Source organism: Choloepus didactylus, chromosome 14, assembly GCF_015220235.1.
Source record: "Choloepus didactylus isolate mChoDid1 chromosome 14, mChoDid1.pri, whole genome shotgun sequence".
NCBI lineage: Eukaryota > Metazoa > Chordata > Mammalia > Pilosa > Megalonychidae > Choloepus > Choloepus didactylus.
The window spans coordinates 7,223,028-7,243,666 of record NC_051320.1 but is presented as its reverse complement, the minus strand read 5'-3'; the positions used below and the strand labels follow the sequence as shown (position 1 = coordinate 7,243,666).

General features: G+C 34.8%; 1 protein-coding gene across 2 annotated transcripts in view; it reads right to left on the bottom strand.

Moving 5' to 3' along the window:
- Window positions 1-20,639, bottom strand: part of SNTG1 (syntrophin gamma 1) — a 1,042,376-nt gene that overhangs the window by 21,477 nt on the left and 1,000,260 nt on the right. For both annotated transcript variants that reach the window (XM_037803436.1, XM_037803438.1), the window contains one exon: window positions 11,304-11,414. In XM_037803436.1, coding sequence (XP_037659364.1) covers window positions 11,304-11,414 — 111 coding nt within the window. The remainder of the gene's footprint in view (window positions 1-11,303; window positions 11,415-20,639) is intronic.

Below are 20,639 nucleotides of genomic sequence, written 5' to 3'. Positions count from 1 at the left end.
GCAACTTGGTCCTTTAAGAGTCTTGGCCATTAAAAAGTAAAAAATTCCACAGTTTTATGGTATTTTCTCATGACTCTCATTGGGAAATTTAATTAAGTTGTTTATTTAGAGTCAAGCATGAACCATTTGATGGAGAAAGAAAAATATTCCAAGTGTATGCCCCTCACACTCAAATACTTCCAATCCAGGTCAGGTATTATCCAGGTTATTCAATTGCTGAAAAATTGCTCTGAGTTAGGGAACACTGATGATTCATTTTTGAACAATCTTAGAAGCATTACAGAGGGAAAAAATCCAAAGTATGTGTCACACAAAGTCTACAGAAATATTAGCTACAGTATTAGCATTATATCTTGCATTTATAAACAAGCTAGTCAAGGCAATATTGAAAATGATTTAATTTGGCCTTTGAGATCTTATTTTACCCTTGAAAAATTCTGTAACATAGGCGGGTAGCCAGGTGGGTAACTAGGTGTGTAGGATCATTATCCCTTTTTGTTATATTAGGATCCTGATACTTAGAGAAAGTAAAATGGTTTTTTCACAATTACACAAAAAGTTTCACAAATGGAGAAATTCAAATCTGATTTCTCTTATTCCAAAACCTATTTTTATTTACTTTATAAATTCACATTATTTTATGTGAATCACTGATGTTTAGGCATTTCTAGCTATTACCCAAATAATACTCTCTACTGGAAAGAAGGAATTTAAATCATAACAGAAGGGAAAAGGAAAAAAAAAGCAGGTAGGTCAGAAATCTGTGTTCTCAAAAAGGCAGTGATAGCTCTTTGATTCTTTGTTACACATTAACAAAACAGTGATAGAAGACTGTATCACAATTCCAAATCTATTGATTTCTGGACTTTTGGTGTTCTATTTAAAAGTAAGGAGATTGCCAATACAATTCTTGAAATATTTATTTGCCATTCTGATAAATCAAACTACATTCTGAAACTTCCCTTCTCTGAAACTTCTCAGTTCTATTCATTTTTCCACTTTGTCATTTACTAGATCATCAACTTACAATAATGCATTTCCTAGCAGTAAATAGTCAATAATAGCTACCTGACATTGGACACTCAATTGACAGAAAATGTCCTAATTTTTAACTTCAAAAATTTCATCTGACTTTGAAGTTTATTGGAATAAATTTGAACATAGTATTCAAAGCATTATTTGAAAAATCCTTTACTATGACAAATTTCTCCTTCTCATTGCTGATTATTAGTATATTTTCTTCATCAGGTTAAGTCACAGGCTTACCTGCATTACTGTTATTTTTGATAAACTAGATCTTGGTTTATAGATCAATTCAGTTTTTCTCATTCCATTATTTTCTACTATTACCTTATTTATGTGCACCTTCTATGTCTTTTGTTTTGTTGTTCTTTATCCAGCTACATTTTTAATGGATTTTAAAATGTGAAATCTGAAAATGTCACCTTTGAATGCTAGAATTCAAGGCTCAGAATAATTCTCCTTCAAAACTTGAATGACATTCATTAATTATCTTCTACCATCCAGTGTCATAGATGTGAAATCTGATGCCACTTGGATTCTAGCTTTTTCATAAGTAATCCTTTTTTCCCCTTTCACTGTGGATTTTTATAGCTGTATCAAGACATATTTCACATATCAAAAATTTCACACATTTAAAATATACAATTTAGTGGATTTTAGTAAATTCACAGTGTTGCCCACCATCACCAAAATCTAATTATAGAATATTTTCAACACCTTGAAAAAAGCCCATACACATAAGCCGTAATTCCCCATTTCCATTCCCCTAGTCTCCCCACACACCCAGCCCAAACAAATTATTTATTTACTTTCTGTCTCCACGGGTTTTCATTTTCTGGACATTTCCTGTAAATGCAATCAACATATTTAATGTCCTTTGTGACTGACCCATTTCACTAAGCATGATCTTTCCAGGGTTCCTACATGTTTCAGTACTTCCTTCTTTTTTATTGCTGGATACTATTCTATTGCATATGTACATTTTATTTATCCATTCACCAATTGGTGGGCATTTATGTTCCTTCCAAATTTGACTATTTTGAAAATGCTGCTATGAATATCCATGAACAACCTTTTGTGGTGGCATATGTTTTCGTTTCTCTAGGAGTAGAACTTGAGTATTATATTTACAATTTTAAGAAAATGCCAAAGTGTTTTTCAATGTGGCTGCAATATGCTACATTCCCACCAAAAATTATGAGGGTTCCAATATCTCTATGTTCTCAATCACCCCTCTTATTTTCTGTCTTTTTGATTATAGACATCCTAGTGTGTTGACAGTTATATCTCACTGTGGTGTTAATTTGCATTTTCCTAGTGTCTAAGGAAGTTGAACAGTTTTTCATGTACTTATTGTCCATTTGTATATCTTCTTTGGACAAATGTCTATTCAAAGCTTTTCCCCATTTTAAATTGTAATATTTATCTTTTTTTGTTGTTGAGTTGTAAGAGCTCTTATATATTCTGGATATGGGTGACTATCAGATAAACGATTTGAAAATACATTCTCCAATTTGTAGGTTGTCTTTGCACTTTTTTGAAAGTGTCTTTTGATGGACATTTTTTTATTATTTTTGTTTTGGTATCAAATATACAAAATATTGCCCAATACAATATCACAACAGTATAATCATAAGTCTTCTTCTAAGAGTTTGATACTTTTAGCTCTTACATTTAAGTCTAAGATATATTTTGAGTTAACTTTTGTGTTTTGTGATGTACAAGTCAAAATTCATATTTTGCATGTGAGTATCCATTTATCCCTGCACCATTTGCACCCTTGTCAAAAATCAATTGACCATAAAAGTGAGGGTTTATTCTTAGATTTTTCAGTTCTATTTAATTGATCTATATGACTATCATATGTCAGTATAAACAATACGCCATTGTGATTACTGTAGCTTTCTAGTAAGTTTTGAAATGGGAAGTTGCAGGCCTCCTAATTTTTTCTTCTTTCCCAATATTATTTTATTATTCTGGACCCTTGGATTTCCATATAAATTTTAGGATCAGCTGGTCAATTTTGAAAATAAAGACAGCTGGTATTCTGAAAGAGACTTTGTTGAAACTATGGTTGCAATTGGGAAGAAACTACCACTTTAACAACAGGAAGTCTTCTGATCCATGGGCATGGAATGCCTTTATCTTTATTTAGATCTTAATTTCTGACACAAATATTTGTAGTTTTCATTGTACAAGTTTTTCACTTCTTTTAAAAATTTATTTCCAAGTATTTTATTTATTTAGGCATTATTTTAAATGGAATTGTTCTCTTAATTTCATTTGGGGATTGTTAATTGCTAGTGTATATAAATAAAATTGATTTTTGTATATTGAACTTGCTCACCATAAGAGACTTGTTTATTAGTTCAAATATTATTTTAGAAGATTCCTTATGATTTTCAATATACAATATCCTACGTGAATTGAGATAGTTGTACTTATTTCCTAATCCCAATATATTTATTTTTTTATCATGTCTAATTGTCTTGCCTAGAACGTTCAGAACAATTGCAAATAATAGTGGTGAGAGCAAGCATCCTTGTCTTGTATCTGATGCTAGACTGAAAGCTTTCAGTCTTTATGCATTGAGTTTAATGTTAGCTGTGTGTTGTCAATAGGGTCCCTTTATCAGGTTGAGGACATTCCTTCTATTCATATTTTATGGAGTGATTTTATCTTGAAGAGTTTTGGCTTTTCTGGAATGTTTTTTCTGCATATACTGATAGCAACCTGAATTTTTGTCCTCATATCACTCTTCAGAAGTTTCTTCAAGTTTTTGTTTCATGTATGCTTCTGTTGTAAGGCATATATGCATTTATTGATGGATTGACCCTGTTATGACTATAAAATTTCCCTTTTTTCTTCTAGTAACAATTTTTGATTTTGTCAATTTTGTTGCCTATTAGCGTGTATACTCTAGTTCTCTTTTGCTTACTTTTTATAGTTCTATATGTTTTTATCCTATCACCTTCAACCTATTGGTGTCTTCAATGCTGAATTTTGTCTCCCAGAATTTTTAAAATCCATTCTGCCTTTTTTTCTGCTTTAGTTGTGAATTTTCATTAAATTCACATTTAATGTAACTATTTTTAATGGAACATTTACATCTACTATTTTACTGTTTTATATGTGTATTGTTTATTTGCATGTGTGTACCTCTATTCTTTGATTCCTGCCTTCTTTTTGTTAAATACAGATTTTCTCTGTAGCTTTTTAATGTCTTGGTTGTTCCTTTTGCTATTTTATTTTACTATATTACTTTTCTAAGAACAATCTAGTTCATATTAATATTAACAATTTCATTTTTTAGAAGAACTTCTCCCCAATTTTCTTTTGTTCTTTGCCCCTTCCTTTAAAATATTATTGCCATATAAATTAATTCTTTATAGGTTTAAATACATCAAAGCACTTTTTAAATCACTTTTGTGTTGTAGAATATATTTTCCAAGTGCAATTTAACAAGTAGAGAACAAATTTCAAAGAATATTATTGGTTACAGTTTCACAGTTTCAGTTATTAATAACTATTGCTTCATAATGTTATCTTTAAAACAAGAGAAAACAAAATGTATTTATACTATGATTCAAACTCCTTGGAGTTTGTTGAGTTTCTTGTATGTGTAGATTAACATTTATCAAAAACTTTGAGAAATTTCCAGCCACTTTTTTCTTCAAATATATCCCCCCCCTTTTTTTTTTTAATCCAGGTCTCTGATTATATGTATGTTTTTATGTTTGATGGCCTCACAGGTCTCTCAGGCTCTGTTGATTTTTTTTTTTTTTCAGGTTTTCATTTTTGTCCTGTGTTCAACTGGATAATTTCTATTGACCTATATTCAAGTTTGCTGATTCTTTCTTCTGCCAACTCAAATTTTTCATTTCAGTTAATATAATTTTCAATTCTAGGAATTCTCTTTGATTTTTTTTTTACAGCCTCTGCTTATACACTGTTGTATTCTGTATTGTAAGACATTGATGTCATAGTTTCCTTTAATTCTTAGACAGTATTTTTTAGTTCTATGAGCATGTTTATTATTGCTTATTTAAAGTTTTTGTCTAATAAGTTCAAATTCTAAGCTCATTTAAAGACATGTTTTGTCGACAGTTTTTTACTATATATGTGGCAAACTTTATAGTGTTTGCATGTCTTGTAATCATTTGTTGAAAACAGGAGATTTTAGATACTATATTGTGACAACTCTATTATCATATTCCCCCACTCCCCAAAGTTTGTTGTTGCTATACTGTTTTCGTTTTTGTTGTTGTTGTTGTTGCTGCTATACTGTTTTTGTTGTTATTGCTGTTGTTTTAATTGCTGCTTATTTATTTAGCACTTTCATTGGACTAATTCTAATGATTCTGTATTACCTGTTATGTGACCATAAATTTCATGCCAGATTTTTTCCTCAAGTTCTTTTATTTTTTTTTTTTTTTATTTTTAAGGCTGCTTAAAATGCTTGGTCATACCTGGATCAGTATAATTTAGTGATCAGCCAATAATTGATCAGAAGACTTCCAAAAATGCCTTACCTTTATGTCTTCCTCCCCTTGCAGAGAGAATCTTTGTGTGAAGACATGCCTTCCAATTTCAGGGACTTTTTAAGACAAACTGAGCTTTCACTTTCTGCTAATATCTAGCCTCAAGGTCAGCCAGAGCGAGTGCCTGGTTCTTTTCACTTTTCCAAGTCGTTCCTGGGTGTGCACATCGCCTTGCTCATACACATAAACCGTTTGTTCTAGTTTGCTAATGCTGCGGAATGCAAAACACCAGAGATGGATAGGCTTTTATAAAACGGGGGTTTATTTCACTACACAGTTACAGTCCTAAGGCCACAAAGCGTCCAAGGTAACACCTCAGCAATCAGGTACCTTCACCGGAGGATGGCCAACGGCGTCTGGAAAACCTCTGCTAGCTAGGAAGGCAGCCAGCGTCTGCTCCAAAGCTCCGGCCTCAAAATGGCTTTCTCCCAGGACGTTCCTCTCTAGCAAGCTTGCTCCTCTTCAAAACATCACTCTCAGCTGCACTCCATTACTCCTCTCTGAGTCAGCTCATTTATATTTCTCCACTGATCAAGGCCCACCTGAATGGGCGGGGCCACGCCTCCAAGGGAACATCTCATCAGAATCATCACCCACAGCTGGGTGGGGCACATTCCAAGCAAATCCAACCAGCACCAAAACGTCTGTCCCACAAGACCACAAAGATAATGGCATTTGGGGGACACAATACATTCAAACCGGCACACCCTTTAAATCCTCAGGAATAGAGGAGACTTTTTCAAAGCTCCCTATCATTAGCTGGTTCTCCAGGATTTCCTTTTAAATTCCTATCTAGATTCTTCTTTTCTCAAGCTGAAATAATGGTCTCCATTGAGATTTTTGTCATCAATTTGATATTACTTTGATAAATTCTGGGCGTTTCTGTCCTGTTTTTTCTCCTTTTTCGTTTCCCTTGATAAATTGAGTTCTGAGTCAAATAAAAAGTGACCACACTGTGAGAATAAAGATTTCTCAGGGGGAACAACTTCAGACAAATTATTATCTCTGCTCTAGGGACAGCGCCTTTGACAGCGTTTCAAACAAGGTCAAGTCTCTCTATTTTCCGCTGCTCTCCTGGGGAGGAGGATTGGTGGAAACCCAGTTAAAACTTACCAGCCCCTCTGTCTTACTGAGGTGCAGCACCTTCTCTAGGAGAGACGATTTTCAGTTTGTTCTGTGGCTCTAGTTGATGATCAGAGTACTGGAATGCTTAAAATCAAATGCTTTATTTCAGCTGTTTTGTCCATCTTTTCAAGGTTTTAGGGGCACAGCAAGCTCACCAAGGTTCTCATTTTGCCATTCTGGAAGCCAATCCACAGCCCTGCCCCCAGATGGTTTAAAATTCTTATATAATCCTTGAATTTTGAAAACGTTCTATATATAGGTTGGTTTCCTTTTTGTTTCCCACTGAAAACTCAGTTTTCCCTTTCACTCTGAAAACTCAAGATTATTTTCAGCTTTGGGAGACTTTTCTTGTAATTGTATTAATTTTCCCTCCATTTATTCTTTTCTATTATAAGGAGCTATAGTTATTACAGCATTAGAGCCCATGGATATGTCTTTCATCTTATATTTTCCATATTTTTGCCCATTATATTGCATCTTTGGAAAATCCCTTAGCTCCAGTTTCCAGCATTAACTACATTTATTCTGCTATAGTGTTTTATTTCAATTCAGATTTTTGTATTTTGCAAAATCAATCATTATTCTATTTCATAACAACCACTTAAAAGTGGCTAAAAGTCTTTCTATGCACTCTTTTGTTTAAGGGAACTTGTCTATGATTATTAGGAAGAGTGTTAGGAAGGTGACAGTTTACTGTGGCTGAGAATAAGCTAGAAATGAGTCTCATGGAATAGGGGCTCCAGCACTTCTAGAGATCCTTGGAGCACCACCCTCCTACTGATACCCACTCACAGCTCTAGCGTGAGAGGGAATCCTATTATCCCCCTGTGAGCACAATCTCAGGGAAAGGAGGGTCTGGCTAGCCCACCAATGCAAAGAGAGTATGAAATAATTACCCTGACAATTGAACTCGTGTCCACTCTTGCTTCTACATAATTCAGACTGTGGGCATGCAATAGTCCAACCTGACTATCTTTTGAAGTTTTCTCTTGCATATCATTTGGGTCATGATTTTTTTGTGAATTGATCATATCTGCTCAGCTTTATGTTAATGTCACAAGTTCCCTTACTGAGTTTTTCTCTACCTATAACTTTGTGCCAATTGTAGAACTTTTCTGAATAAGCAGGAAAAGAATCTTGATATTATCAAGTCTGCTAAGAATATCATATATATTCTAATAATTACAACCACAATGTAACTTGGTAATTTACAGAGGAGGACACTGAAACTGTGCATTTAGGCAACTTGTCCCAGATAGCAGACCACATTATATGTTGAAGTCAGAGATCTTTGACAATTAAGCTCACTTTCTTACCACTACACTGCATCAAATTGTCATGAAATGTACGTAAATGATATATGGTTACAGAAAGAGAAGATGTACTCACTACATGATATGAAAATTTCAGTAATTGATATTCATTTAGTTTTCCTTTGTTTTTTTAAGGCTAATACATCTTTAGGTGGTAAGTATATGGAGGTTTATGGTAAAAACTAAAATATGTTGCATGTTGGAAAAGTTTCATAACAAAATGTTGAAAAGTAGTTACAGTCCTCAAATATAAAATAATAATATAGTATGTTTCAACAAATTATTATATTTCCCCGAGGACAAGTTCACAGTTGCTGTTAAATACAAGCAAGTCGTTTTGTTTCCAGTACCTTTTTAAGTATATTTTCTTAACTCAGAAGTCATTTTACTACATGGCTTAAAACAAGCATTTCTATAGCCTTCTACTTCTGTTGAAGGAAAGTAAAAATGAAACCAAGATAACCAGAGGAAAGCAAAGAAAGAAAAGGTAGTTAATGGTTAATCAGCATAAACATTTCAGCATGCAGTAAAACATAGTACACGTATATTTCTTTAGGTCCTCTCACATGTATCTACAGTTTGGAATATCATAGTCCATATGGGTTATGCCAGCTTAGTTAATTTAATTTGCCTAGCTTAAATAAAAGGAGAGGAGAAACTGAATAAAAATGCTAGAAATATGAAATTAATGAAGAAAGATAAGGTTGTTACTTGCCAGCTCCCTGGAAAATATTGTGCCAGGCTTTGGGACTGTTAAGATGGGTTTTTGTCTTTAAAATTTCTTGATGTTGTGAAGAAGATATCCTAGTAAACAATTACAAAGCAGGATGGTGTATATATGTATACTATGGTACATATAAACTTACTGGGCTTTTATATTACACAGAAGACCCTTCCTCTGATTTGGAGACAGGGACCGAGGGCAAACTTTCCAGGTTGAAGAGAAAAAAAAAATGATAGAAATTAAGAAGGCACAGAAAATGCCCAAAGCATTTGGATAAACCACACAGGTTTGGATTATGTATCTAAAAACTTGAGTTTTTTGAAGGTCAGAAGAATGGCAGATTTATATATCTTTTGAATCTTTGCTAACATCTCTCCTAATGGATATTATTTATTGAATACTTCCTAAGTCATTATGCTAGATTCTTTAAATATGAATTAGTTCAACAACAATTTATAAGGTGCCTTCTATGTTCAGGCACTCAGGATACTTATTCCTTGTTCTCCTTGCATCGCAGCAACTGTAATTTGGTGATAAATTGCCCCAGGTCATGAAGCTAGGAAATTTTGAAGAGATTTTAACTCAAGTCTACCTGATTCTAATTTTCTTTCCCCTGTATTATGCTGCTTATACTGCCATTAAAAATGTAATACTCTGTGCCAGTTCGATGTATTATGTCTCCCAAAATGACATTATTTTTGATTCAGTCTTGTGTGGGCAGACATATTAGTGTTGATGAGATTTTGAAATCCTTTGGGTTTTTTCTATCGAGATGTGATTCAGTCAACTGTGGACAAGACCTTTGGTTGGATAATTTCCATGCAGGTGTTACCCCAACCATTCAGGGTGGGTCTGAATTAAATTACTGGAGCCCTATATAAGCTCAGATAGAAGGAGCAAGCTTGCTACAGCCAAGAGGGACACTTTGAAGAACGCAGGGGAACTGAGAAAGGAGCTTCAGCTTACAGAGATATTTTGGAGATGGCCTTTGAAAGCAGACTTTTGCTCCGGAGAAGCTAAGAGAGGACAAACTCCCCAAGAGCATCTAAGAGTGACATTTTTGAGGAGCTGAAGCCTAGAGAGGAATGTCCTGGGAGAAAGCCATTTTGAAAGCAGAACTCCAGAGCAAACGCCGGCCACGTGCCTTCCCAGCTAACAGAGGCTTTCCGGACACCATTGGCCATCCTCCAGTGAAGGCACCTGATTGTTGACGTGTTACCTTGGACACTTTATGGCCCTAAGACTGTAACTGTGTAGCCAAATAACCCCCCCTTTTATAAAAGCCAATCCATTTCTGGTGTTTTGCATTCCAGCAGCATTAGCAAACTAGAACACTATCTATCATCTATTTATTTAGCTATCTATCATCTATCTATCATTTATGTATTTCTCTATCTATCATCTATCTATTGTCTATCTAGATTGGAGACAAGCATAATGCAAGAACACAGACAACACCAATGCTTTAGAAGAATGCAGAGCAGGGAGGATGCCAGCAAAAGGGAGCCATATCCACAGTTCCCAACCTTGAATACCCTCCAGTCTAGTAAGGGACAGTCATACAAACCCAGTGACAAGGATAAGACAGGAATGACGGACCATTAGTTCTAAAAGTAAAGGTTAAGGGAGCAATGTTATCACATGTATAAGGCAGAAAAGAGTCACCCCCTAAAAGGAGGAATGAGAGCATTGTTTTACCTGAATATAGAACATTATGGGAGACTTAGACAAGAAAATTATACATGCTTATTCCTAAGAAGGCTTTGAATATAAGGCTAAGACCTTTTCTCCTGAATGTAATAGGTAAAAGAGTGCAACAGAACAATTGTAATCCATAGTTGAAAGGCTGTCTTGGGTTTTCATTTCCATGGAATTAATTTTTCACCTTGATATTTGACATTTATCCTTTTCTTCCACACTACAATGATCTAAAATTCTTATTGTGAATTTTGTAGTAGGGTAATGGAAATAACCCATATTCTGAATATTTAAAAATATATGTATTCATAAAACAAAAGTGGTGAATCTTTCTGATAAGTAAAAACAGCATACATGTATTTCAGCAAACTGAAAAACTGAGTGGAACAAAGCAAATATCCATTTAATTTGCCTTCTTAGATACATAATTACAAGTGGAAAACACTGATTTTTAAAAATTTTTTTGCAGTAAGGATATGTATTAATATTCAAGAAGGGACTAAATAATATTAAAATAGTCACAGATTTCTTTTTTAAGCACTTTAAATTTTTCTTTTTAATGTGAAAACCACCAAGAAATTAAAAGTGACTATTTCAATTTTCAGCACGTTATTTTAGTGTGATATAAATGTCCTTCATGAGAAACTAAAACTAGTAAATTCAATTAGTTGTGGGATATTTATTTTAAGTTCTGTCTTTCAGTGATAATTAGCTATTAAAATATTAAAGTGAATTTATTCTTGTGAGTATGAAGAATTCTCCAAGATAAACAGAGTGTAAGTCCTTGTTCTTATTTTTTCACCTAAATCTTCTCCCCCTTGCTTCTTAATGACAGTGATGTAGTTAGAGTAGGTTATGTGATAAATTTCTTGGGTTTACCTTTGCTTCAATCTGTTTAGTATCTGGATTCTGAAACAAAAATTTGATTTTGCTCTTGCCATCATCTGAAGAACCTTTAAGCTGAGAAAACTTATACCTCCAAAGAACAGCCTAAAGGGGAAAAAAAAGAAACATATGAAAGTCAATGCAATTAAAATCTGCATTACCAAGAAATAGTTTTCTTTTTAAATTATAAAAGTAAATGATATAAAGTGAGTGTTCTATCTTAGTATAAAACAGTGAATTAAATATATTTATCAAAGTCTATAATTTAATATAGAATAGGTATTTTAATTTCCAGAAATAAGTTTTATACTGATAAATTATTTCAAACTATAAAAATGAATCATGCTGAGTATTTTGTCTCATTTCAAAATGAAATAAAAATCAGCTCACCTAAATCATGTAACTATGCCAGTGACTAAATAAAAACACCTGCTATTTGTTTCTTTTGTTTGTATCAATTGGGGTCCTGAGGTGAATTTTCAGTGGACAATTCTGTTGCTTTCTCTTGAGGCTCAAATTAGCAACCAGTAGTTTTCTCAAAATGAAATATTTTCTGAATAAATAAGTATGACAAAAACTTGCGTAGTGCTCTCATGAGTTTAGACTAGCATAAGCATTTTATAGAACTTTGCCATAAGTCTGTAATATCTTTGAAAGCAGAGTCTCTATCTGAAATATATACTACAAATGCAGGTCTCCGTATTTGAAAATAACAAAAAATCCAAAAGCAAGATGAAAAAAATGGTAAATTGGAGATAAGTGGAAATAGTCTATTAAATTTCCTTTCCTCTTTTATGTTATAAATACCATTTCCTAAGAGTAAATGCAGCACATTGTTCTTCAGCTTGTCCTGGAACTAAAATCATGTGTGTCAAAAAATAAAATACCAATCATACAAATCATTAAAGTTTAAAATTATGTATGTGTGTTTAAGCACTGTCATATACCTTACAGCTTCTTCCTAAATTCTACTAAAGCACGATCATCTGTACTTTAAGTAGAGGATGTAAAGATTCATTTAATAAATTATCATTTCAAATAATTTTTAAAGATTTTTGATGGCTTCTAAATAGATCAAGGAAACGGTTTGTGTAGGTAAGCAAGGTACAGTATGCATCTCACATTTTTTTTGCTATAAAATGTTACCCCAAAAAGTATAGAAATAAGCATATGTGCACATATGAACACATTCACAAAGTCTTATAAAGAATAAGATACAGTTAAACATTTTATGAAAATGAATTTCAGCAGATCATCGGGACTCTGAAACACAGGTTTCTCGAAGCCTTAAGAGAACAGAAGCAGATTCTTCCATCAGAAAACACTATCTCTTTTTCCAGCAAAATAGTTACAGTTCCTGGCAAGATGTCAGTTTCTTCCAAAAATTCTCTCACACTGATATTGAAAAAATGGGACTGATAAAGTTTACAGAGTTCATTCAAAGATCAATGAAAAATAGTGAGGAAATGTTTACCTCCCACCAACACTTGCATCTTAAGTATTCATGTGCATGGATTTTTTTCATGATAGTGTTTTCAGCATAGATATTTCAAGTTTGTAATCACATTACCCATGGACTCCATTTGCACACACATCATTCTGATGGTTGGGTAACATTCAAACTATGACTTCCACCATCAATGCAATAGAGGGTTTCTTTTTGTTGTTGTTCTTTGGTCCTGTTGCAAGGGGAATAAATAAATCTTCCATTTTCTTTAAACCTTTCATTTTTGAAAAGTGTGTTACCAACTAGTGTGCATCTGTATTCTTAAATAATTAAACATTTTTTACATTATTCACAGGAGATCAAAATATGAGAACAGTGACATTTATAAAGAGAAAACTCTCCAATTCTATATAGAGATGATATAAGATAGTAGAATTTGTGGCATATAGCATATGGAACAAAATTTGTTATTTTTTACTTTAATTGAATAATTAATATATAAAATAAGCATATGATAAGATAGAATCTTACTTCCTAGTTGACTCTATGTTTCATCTTAAACATCAATTCCCATACACCAGTGTTAAAAAACAGGCAAAACAGAACACAACAACAACGACGAAGCCCTGTTCTTGTTTAGACTAGATTTCCCAGGCACCTGGTAGCCTGGCAGACAATTAGGAATACATGCAGGGAAATTTCAGACAAAGTCCCAGTTAGTGCCCTCACTAATCCCTCACCACTCCAGGAAGACTTGACACTGTACCACTGCAGCATAGTTTTCTGCCTGCAGAAGTCAGTGTCTTCTGCTATCTTTATTCAAGAGACAACTTTTCAATTCATACAAGCCTGCAGAGTATTATAATTCTTTCCCAGACATGGACATGCAACACTACCTAAGGGAGTGCTTCTCTGCAGCACATACAATTATATTGAAACTCATGTCTTACTAGATCAGTATTCCTTTCAGAAGCCTATAGTATTATTTGCCTGAAAACCATCTATCAAAATAGCAAACATAGGTTTAGATACTATATAAGAACTAAATCACAAATTTAAAAAACAACTGTGCATCTGTTCTTTAATAAATGAAAATATATGGAACACCAATGACAAGTCCAAAGTTTATTTTGGAGGATGCTTGGGTTTTAGATATTACAGAAAAATTAAGAAACTCATATAGAGTTCCCATATAACCTGGACCCAGTTTCTCATATAATTAATATTTAAGTTAGTGTGGTACATTGTCACAGTTAATGACACTATATTGACACACTATTCAGATTTACTTAGTTTACATTTAATGCTGTTTTTCTGTCCCAGGACCCCATCCAGGATCCCACACTGCATTTGGTTTTCCTATCCCCTCTGTCTCCTCTTGGCTGTGACAGTTTCTCAGTCTCTCCTTGTTTTTGATGATCTTGACAGTTTTGAGGACAGCTGGTCAGGTGTGGGCATGGTTATTGAACTGGGTTAGTTGGTCCTAACATGACTCAATAATTCATTTAAATCTGAAACAGCATGAAGAATAGCATGACTTTAAAAGTACTGAGAGTTCATTTCTTTATTACAATATTATTAAAAATATTTGTATAAGGACAATCAAATGTAGGTAAAATATATCCATGTATTTCCTTATATTTTTGTACAGTACATATTTCCTTTTTTTTCTAATTTCACATTATTATGTAACATTAACATTATAGAAAAGAATAAAGGACAATTTTTAAATTTACCCACAAAACTACCATTTTGTATTCCACTATTTAGTATTCATTATAAACAATTTTACATGTTGCTATAAATCTCAGTAATAACATAGTCACATGATATTTCACTTCATTCACAAACTCTAACTTTACTTGTTAAACTCTTACTGTCAAACATAAGTTGTTTCCAGTAATGTTTTTGTTTTGTTTTGTGTTTCAGTTCTTCTATCTACCTTCTCTTCTTGAGCATCTCATACATTCCCATGTATTAAATGTCTATTAAATGTCTATATATATATATATATATATATATATGTATATATATATACACACACATATATATACACACACACACACATACATACTGATGTAACCCCAAATTATCTCAGGCTGTGACATCTCTCCTGAACTTCAGAATCATGTGTGCAAATACCCACTTCACATCTATAAATATGGGTATATTTGACATCTCCAATTTAACAGTCATGCAACGGTTCTTGACACACAATGCCCAACACAGCATTTCCATTCAGTTGCATTCCCTATCTCAGTAAATGATACCACTAACTCCACATACATTTTTCTCAAAATGAAGATCTAGATATCAAAAAGTAATACAAAGTGGAGAAAGAAGATGGCAGCATAGAGAGAGGTGGAAGTTCATTCCCCTGGAGCAACTAATAAACAACGAGGAACAACTAGTAAATGAGATGGAATAACTGCTAGGGGACAGCCATGACTGTACACACATCATGCAACAACCTGGATTGGAGGGAATGCCTGAGATCGCAGCATGGAATCTGTGAGTAGAAACTGCAGATCTGAGCTGGGAGCCCCCTCCACCATGGCAGCCTGAATGGCAAAGCCTCACTTTGATAGAGAGCCACACTCTCTGAACAAGTGAATATTCCTCAATCCAGCTCCAACTGGGGTTTTAATTAATAAATATGGACTGCTAAATGAAAGCTGCAAATCCCCAACAAGCAGACAGAGGCTTTTAGTGACAACTGTCCTTGAAGAGCCAAGGAGCTTGTCTTTCCAAGGAGGGGGAGCCTAGAGGACTGGGTACTATCTCTGGCCAATGGGTGAAATTGGGGGCTATGGACTGACCCTGAAAGGGGGCTTTCTGTCCCCTTTTCTCTCTCTCAACCTAGTGGCTCAGTGGAGAAAGCCTCAGTCATTTTCAGTTTGCAGTGCTCTGCAGTGGAGAAAGCCTCAGCCATTTTCAGTTTGTAGCACTCAGACCCAGACAAGGGTGGAGATAGCAGAGTCAGAGAGACAAAGAGCCCATTAAAATGAAAATGAAAATTCCCTAGGGGTCCATCTTCCCTAAGAGGAAAGAGGTGGTGTCCAGCTCTACTACCCACCTTCCATTCAGAAACAAAACCCATAGCCTGGGGGAAAACAATCAAACCAGAAACAACCTAAGCTGAGAATTAAAGTGGCCACACCTCCTTACACCAGTTGGGAACAACAGGCTGACAGGTGCCATGTGGAAAACCACAGTGACTTGAGGCATGACAGGGTGTGTCAATCTTCTAAGACACATCCTCAGGGAAAGCTGGTGCTGAATATTGCCTCCTTCTGAGACATGAGCCAGTTCTGGTCTGGGGAAACCTGATTAGGGTAACCATGGAAACCAGATGCCTAGACAACAGAAAACTACTACACTAAGGAAAACAAAGGTATGGTCCAGTTAAACGAGCAAACTTACACTTCAACTGAGATACAGGAATTGAAACAACTAATGCTAAATCAATTCAAAAAGTTTAGGGGAGATATTGGAAAAGAGATGAAGGATATAATGTAAACACTGGGCGAACATTAATTAGAAATTGAAAGTTCAAAAAAGACAACTGGCAGAATCTATGGAAATGAAGGGCACAACACAAGAGATGAAAGACACAATGGAGACATACAACAGCAAATCTCAAGAGGCAGAAGAAAACACTCAGGAACTGGAGAACAAGACACCTGAAAGCCTACACACAAAAGAACAGATAGAGAAAAGAATGGAAAAATATGAGCAACATCTCAGGGAATTGAATTACAACATGAAACACTTGAAGGTACATGTCAGGAGTGTCTCAGAGGGAGAAGAGAATAGAAAAGGGGCAGAAGCAGTAATAGAGGAAATAATCAATGTAAATTTCCTATCTCTTATGAAAGACATAAAATTACAGATCCGAGAAGTGCAGGATACCCCAAACAGAATAGATCTGAATAGGCCTATGTCAAGACATTTAATAATCAGATTATCAAACTTCAAAGACAAAGAGAGAATCCTGAAAGCAGCAAGAGAAAAGCAAATCATCACATATAAAGGAAGCTTGATAAGACTATGTGTGGATTTCTCAGTAGAAACCAAGGAGACAAGAAGGAAGTTGGGTAATATATCTAAGATACTGAAAGAGAAAAAACACAAACCAAGAATCCTATAACCTGCAAAGCTGTCCTTCAAATATGGGGGAGAGTTTAAACTATTTTCTGACAAACAGACAATGACAGAGTTTGTGAACAAGATACCTGTGCTGCAGGAAATACTAAATGGAGCACTGCAGACAGATAGAAAAAGACAGAAGTGAGACGTTTGGAACACAATTTTGGGTGATGGTGGCACAGCAATGTAAATACACTGAACAAAGATGACTGTGAGTATGTTTGAAAGAGGAAGGTTAGGAACATGAGGGACACCAGAAGGAAAGAGAAAGATGAAGACTGGCACTCTATAACTCAGTGAAACCTAGAGTGTTCAACAATTGTGATAAAATGTACAAATATGTTTTTTTTTTATGAGCAAGAACAAATGAATGTCAACCTTGCAAGGTGTTAAAAATAGGGAGGTATTGGGAGAGAATATAATCAATGCAAACTAGGAGCTATAATTAACAGAAACTTTGTATTGTGCCTCCTTTAATGTAACAAAGGCAATATACCAAAGCTAAATGCATTTAAGAGGGGGACATAAGGGAAGTGTATGGGACTCTTGGCATTGGTGATGTTGTCTGACTCTTTATTCTACTTTAGTTTAATGCTTTATTTCTTTTTGTTGCTCCCTAGCTGTCATGTTTTGTTTTATTTTGTTTTCTCTTTCTTTTTCCTTTCTGTTTTGTCTCTCTACCTTCTTTGACTCTTCCTCCTTCTTTGTGAAAGAAATGGAGCCGTCCTTATATAGATAGTGATGAGGGTGGAGAATCCATAAATATGTGACTATAAAGGGAACCATTGATTGTTTACTTAGGATGGAATGTTTGGTGTGTGAGCAAAACTGTCTCAAAAAATAGGTTGATGAAGAAACCTTGAGGATACGATATTGAGTGAATTAAGTCAGACACATAAGGACAAATATCGCAGGGTCTCACTGGTATGAAAAAATTATAATATGTAAACTCATAGACATGAAATATACATTACCAGGATATAGAACAAGGCTAAAGAATGGGGAACAGTTGCTTATTATGAGCAGAATATTCAAATAGGTTGAACTTCAGTATTTGAAAATTAATAATAGAGGCGGATATATGGAGAAAAGTATACCTATTGCAAACTATATAATACAGTTAGTAGTAGTTTAGCATTCTTTCATCAACAGTAACAAATGTACTAAACCAGTACTATGAGTCAATAATGGAGGGGAGGTGGTTAGGGGTATGGGAGGATTTACGTTTCCTTTTTTTTTTTTTTTTGTCTTTATTTCTTTTCTAGAGTAATGGGAATGTTCTAAAAATTCAAAAAAAAATTAATTGTGGTGATGGATGCCCAGCTGTATATGGTACCATGGGCAACTGATTATACATTTTAGATATTTGGATAATTGTATGGAATGTGAACAATCTCCATAAAAAAAAGTAAATGAGGAAAAAAACACATTTCTGTACATAGTCAAATATTTACAGACAAAATGATACATCTTGGCTTTACTTCAAAACAATCAAAGGGTTTATGGGTGGGGATATAGTTAAAGATTTTCAGCTGCTGATAATTGTTGGAGCTGGGTATGCACAGGGGTTGATTATAACATCTGTCTTTTTTTGTATAATACTTTAAATTTTCCTTAATAAATGTTAAAAAAAAGTAACAAAAACCTAGTAAATATACTTGATGGGTCCTTTTCCCCCACTTTTATTACTCAACATTCAAATTGTGTTCTGAATCTAAATAAGCATCTTTAGAGGGGAATGGCTTCTCCTCTATCCCAGTTGCCATCATCTCTTGCCCAGACTCCTGTAACAGTCTGGTAAATGGTGGTTGTCCAGTTCTAGGTGCTGACTTCTACAATAAGATCTCCACAAGGTAGACAGATGCAATTGTTAACAATATACAATGGGAACTATTTAACAGGGCAGAGATCAGCCTGACATGGTGGGGGGTGGCAATTTCTGTGATTCTGAGATAGGGAAGGGGCCTTCACTGAGGAAGACAGAGCAGACTGTTCAGCAGCCTCCATCTCACCCTCTCATGAGGTGCTACTCCCACATTTCTCTCTAGAATATTCTGTCATAGCGTTAACAATAGCAAGTGAGGACATTATTCTGCTCTTGATCCATTCATCCTTTTCAGTCTTAGCTGGGCCCATGGCTGGATAATGGCTCCCAAAGATCTCCATGTCCCAATATTTGGAACCTGGGACTATTACCTTAGATGGTAAAAGGGATGCAGAAACAGAATGCATCTCCAGCCTTTTTTATACATCGATGGGGCTATGCGACTAAGTTCTCAACAAAAGAATGTGAATACAACTGATGAGCACAACTTTTCTGTTACTAGATTAAAAGAAAATTGACTTCCTCAAACTCTGAATTCCCCCCTTCTTGTAAGAAATCAGGGTATGACCAGATTTTTCCATGTAGATGAGAAAATTACACAGGTATGGCTCTAGAGAAGACAGAATAATTCCATTCCCTGAGTGGCTGCCTCTGCAGACATCCCTGAGAGAAAAATAAATGTCTACTTTACTTAAGCCACTGTGTTTTTAGTATTTTTGTTACAGCTGCTCATTGTTTTGAATGTGTTATATTCTTTGCAGGGACACTCATCCTCCATTTCTAACAGAAGTGGATTCTTATTATCGAAGTCCTTTCTAGATGTTTCTATGTAAATTACCCACCTGCCCAAGTCATTTTTATTAAATCACAGTACACTGTGCTGTGTCCCACACATCCCTCTTAGTATCTAAAATGCTGTGCCTGTATCCCACCTCTACCCTCCCTTCATTACCCCAATATGACATAAGCTCTTAAAAATAGGGCCTCTGCTTGTCTCATTCACAGCTGTTTACCCAGCATAGAGAACAGAATCCAGCATATAGGAGAGACTCTAAATATCTATAAGATCAATGGGTCAGTAACGATGAACATTTTATTGAAGCACAATTCACATTTCCAACTTACTTTTCAAAAGACAAATAAAATTTGAGTCCTTCCATGCAAATATAAGTGTATTATGTTTGAAATAATTGTGCCCTCAGTGGTGTTACAATTTACACATTTGCCACTATCATGTCCACATCTTACAGGGTTCCAAGATGAATCAATGTGTTCCACTAAGTTGTAATTATTTCCCACAAAATTGGATGGAGCTGAGAGCTGACCTTGAAACATATTTGCTGAGACTGAGGGTACAGAGCAGAAAGTCTCATGGCAAACTCCAGGAGATTTTTAAACACTGGAGAAGGGAGGAAACTTAAAACAAAAACTGCCCTTGAACACAAAAGGAAGAACTCAGGAGGAGATCCAAGAAGCTCACCAGACAGAAGGTGAGCAGGCATAAATTCAGGAATCTGCTTTGCAGATGGCAGCTTGTGGGTTTGGGACTAGTTTGGAATCAAACGCAGAGGTGAAATGTGGAGGTAAGGAAAGAGCACATGAGGTATTACCTAGAATAGGTGCACAACCTTGACTTTGGAGGCTATATTTATGAGCAAACTAAGGGCCAGAAGCAGAAAGTTAATTTACATAAATCAATGGCTAAAGATCACTTGACAAGTTTTCTTTAACTTAAAATTTTATCCTGATAAATGAAAAGGATTTATTTAAGAAGCTAATATTGAAAATGTATACAAATAAAATTCATATGAAATACTTGTTTAAGACCAATAGAGTAAGACAAACATGCTATTTTAAAGATACTCTATTTGCCCTATACAGCATGCACACAATTGCAGTAATGAGCACT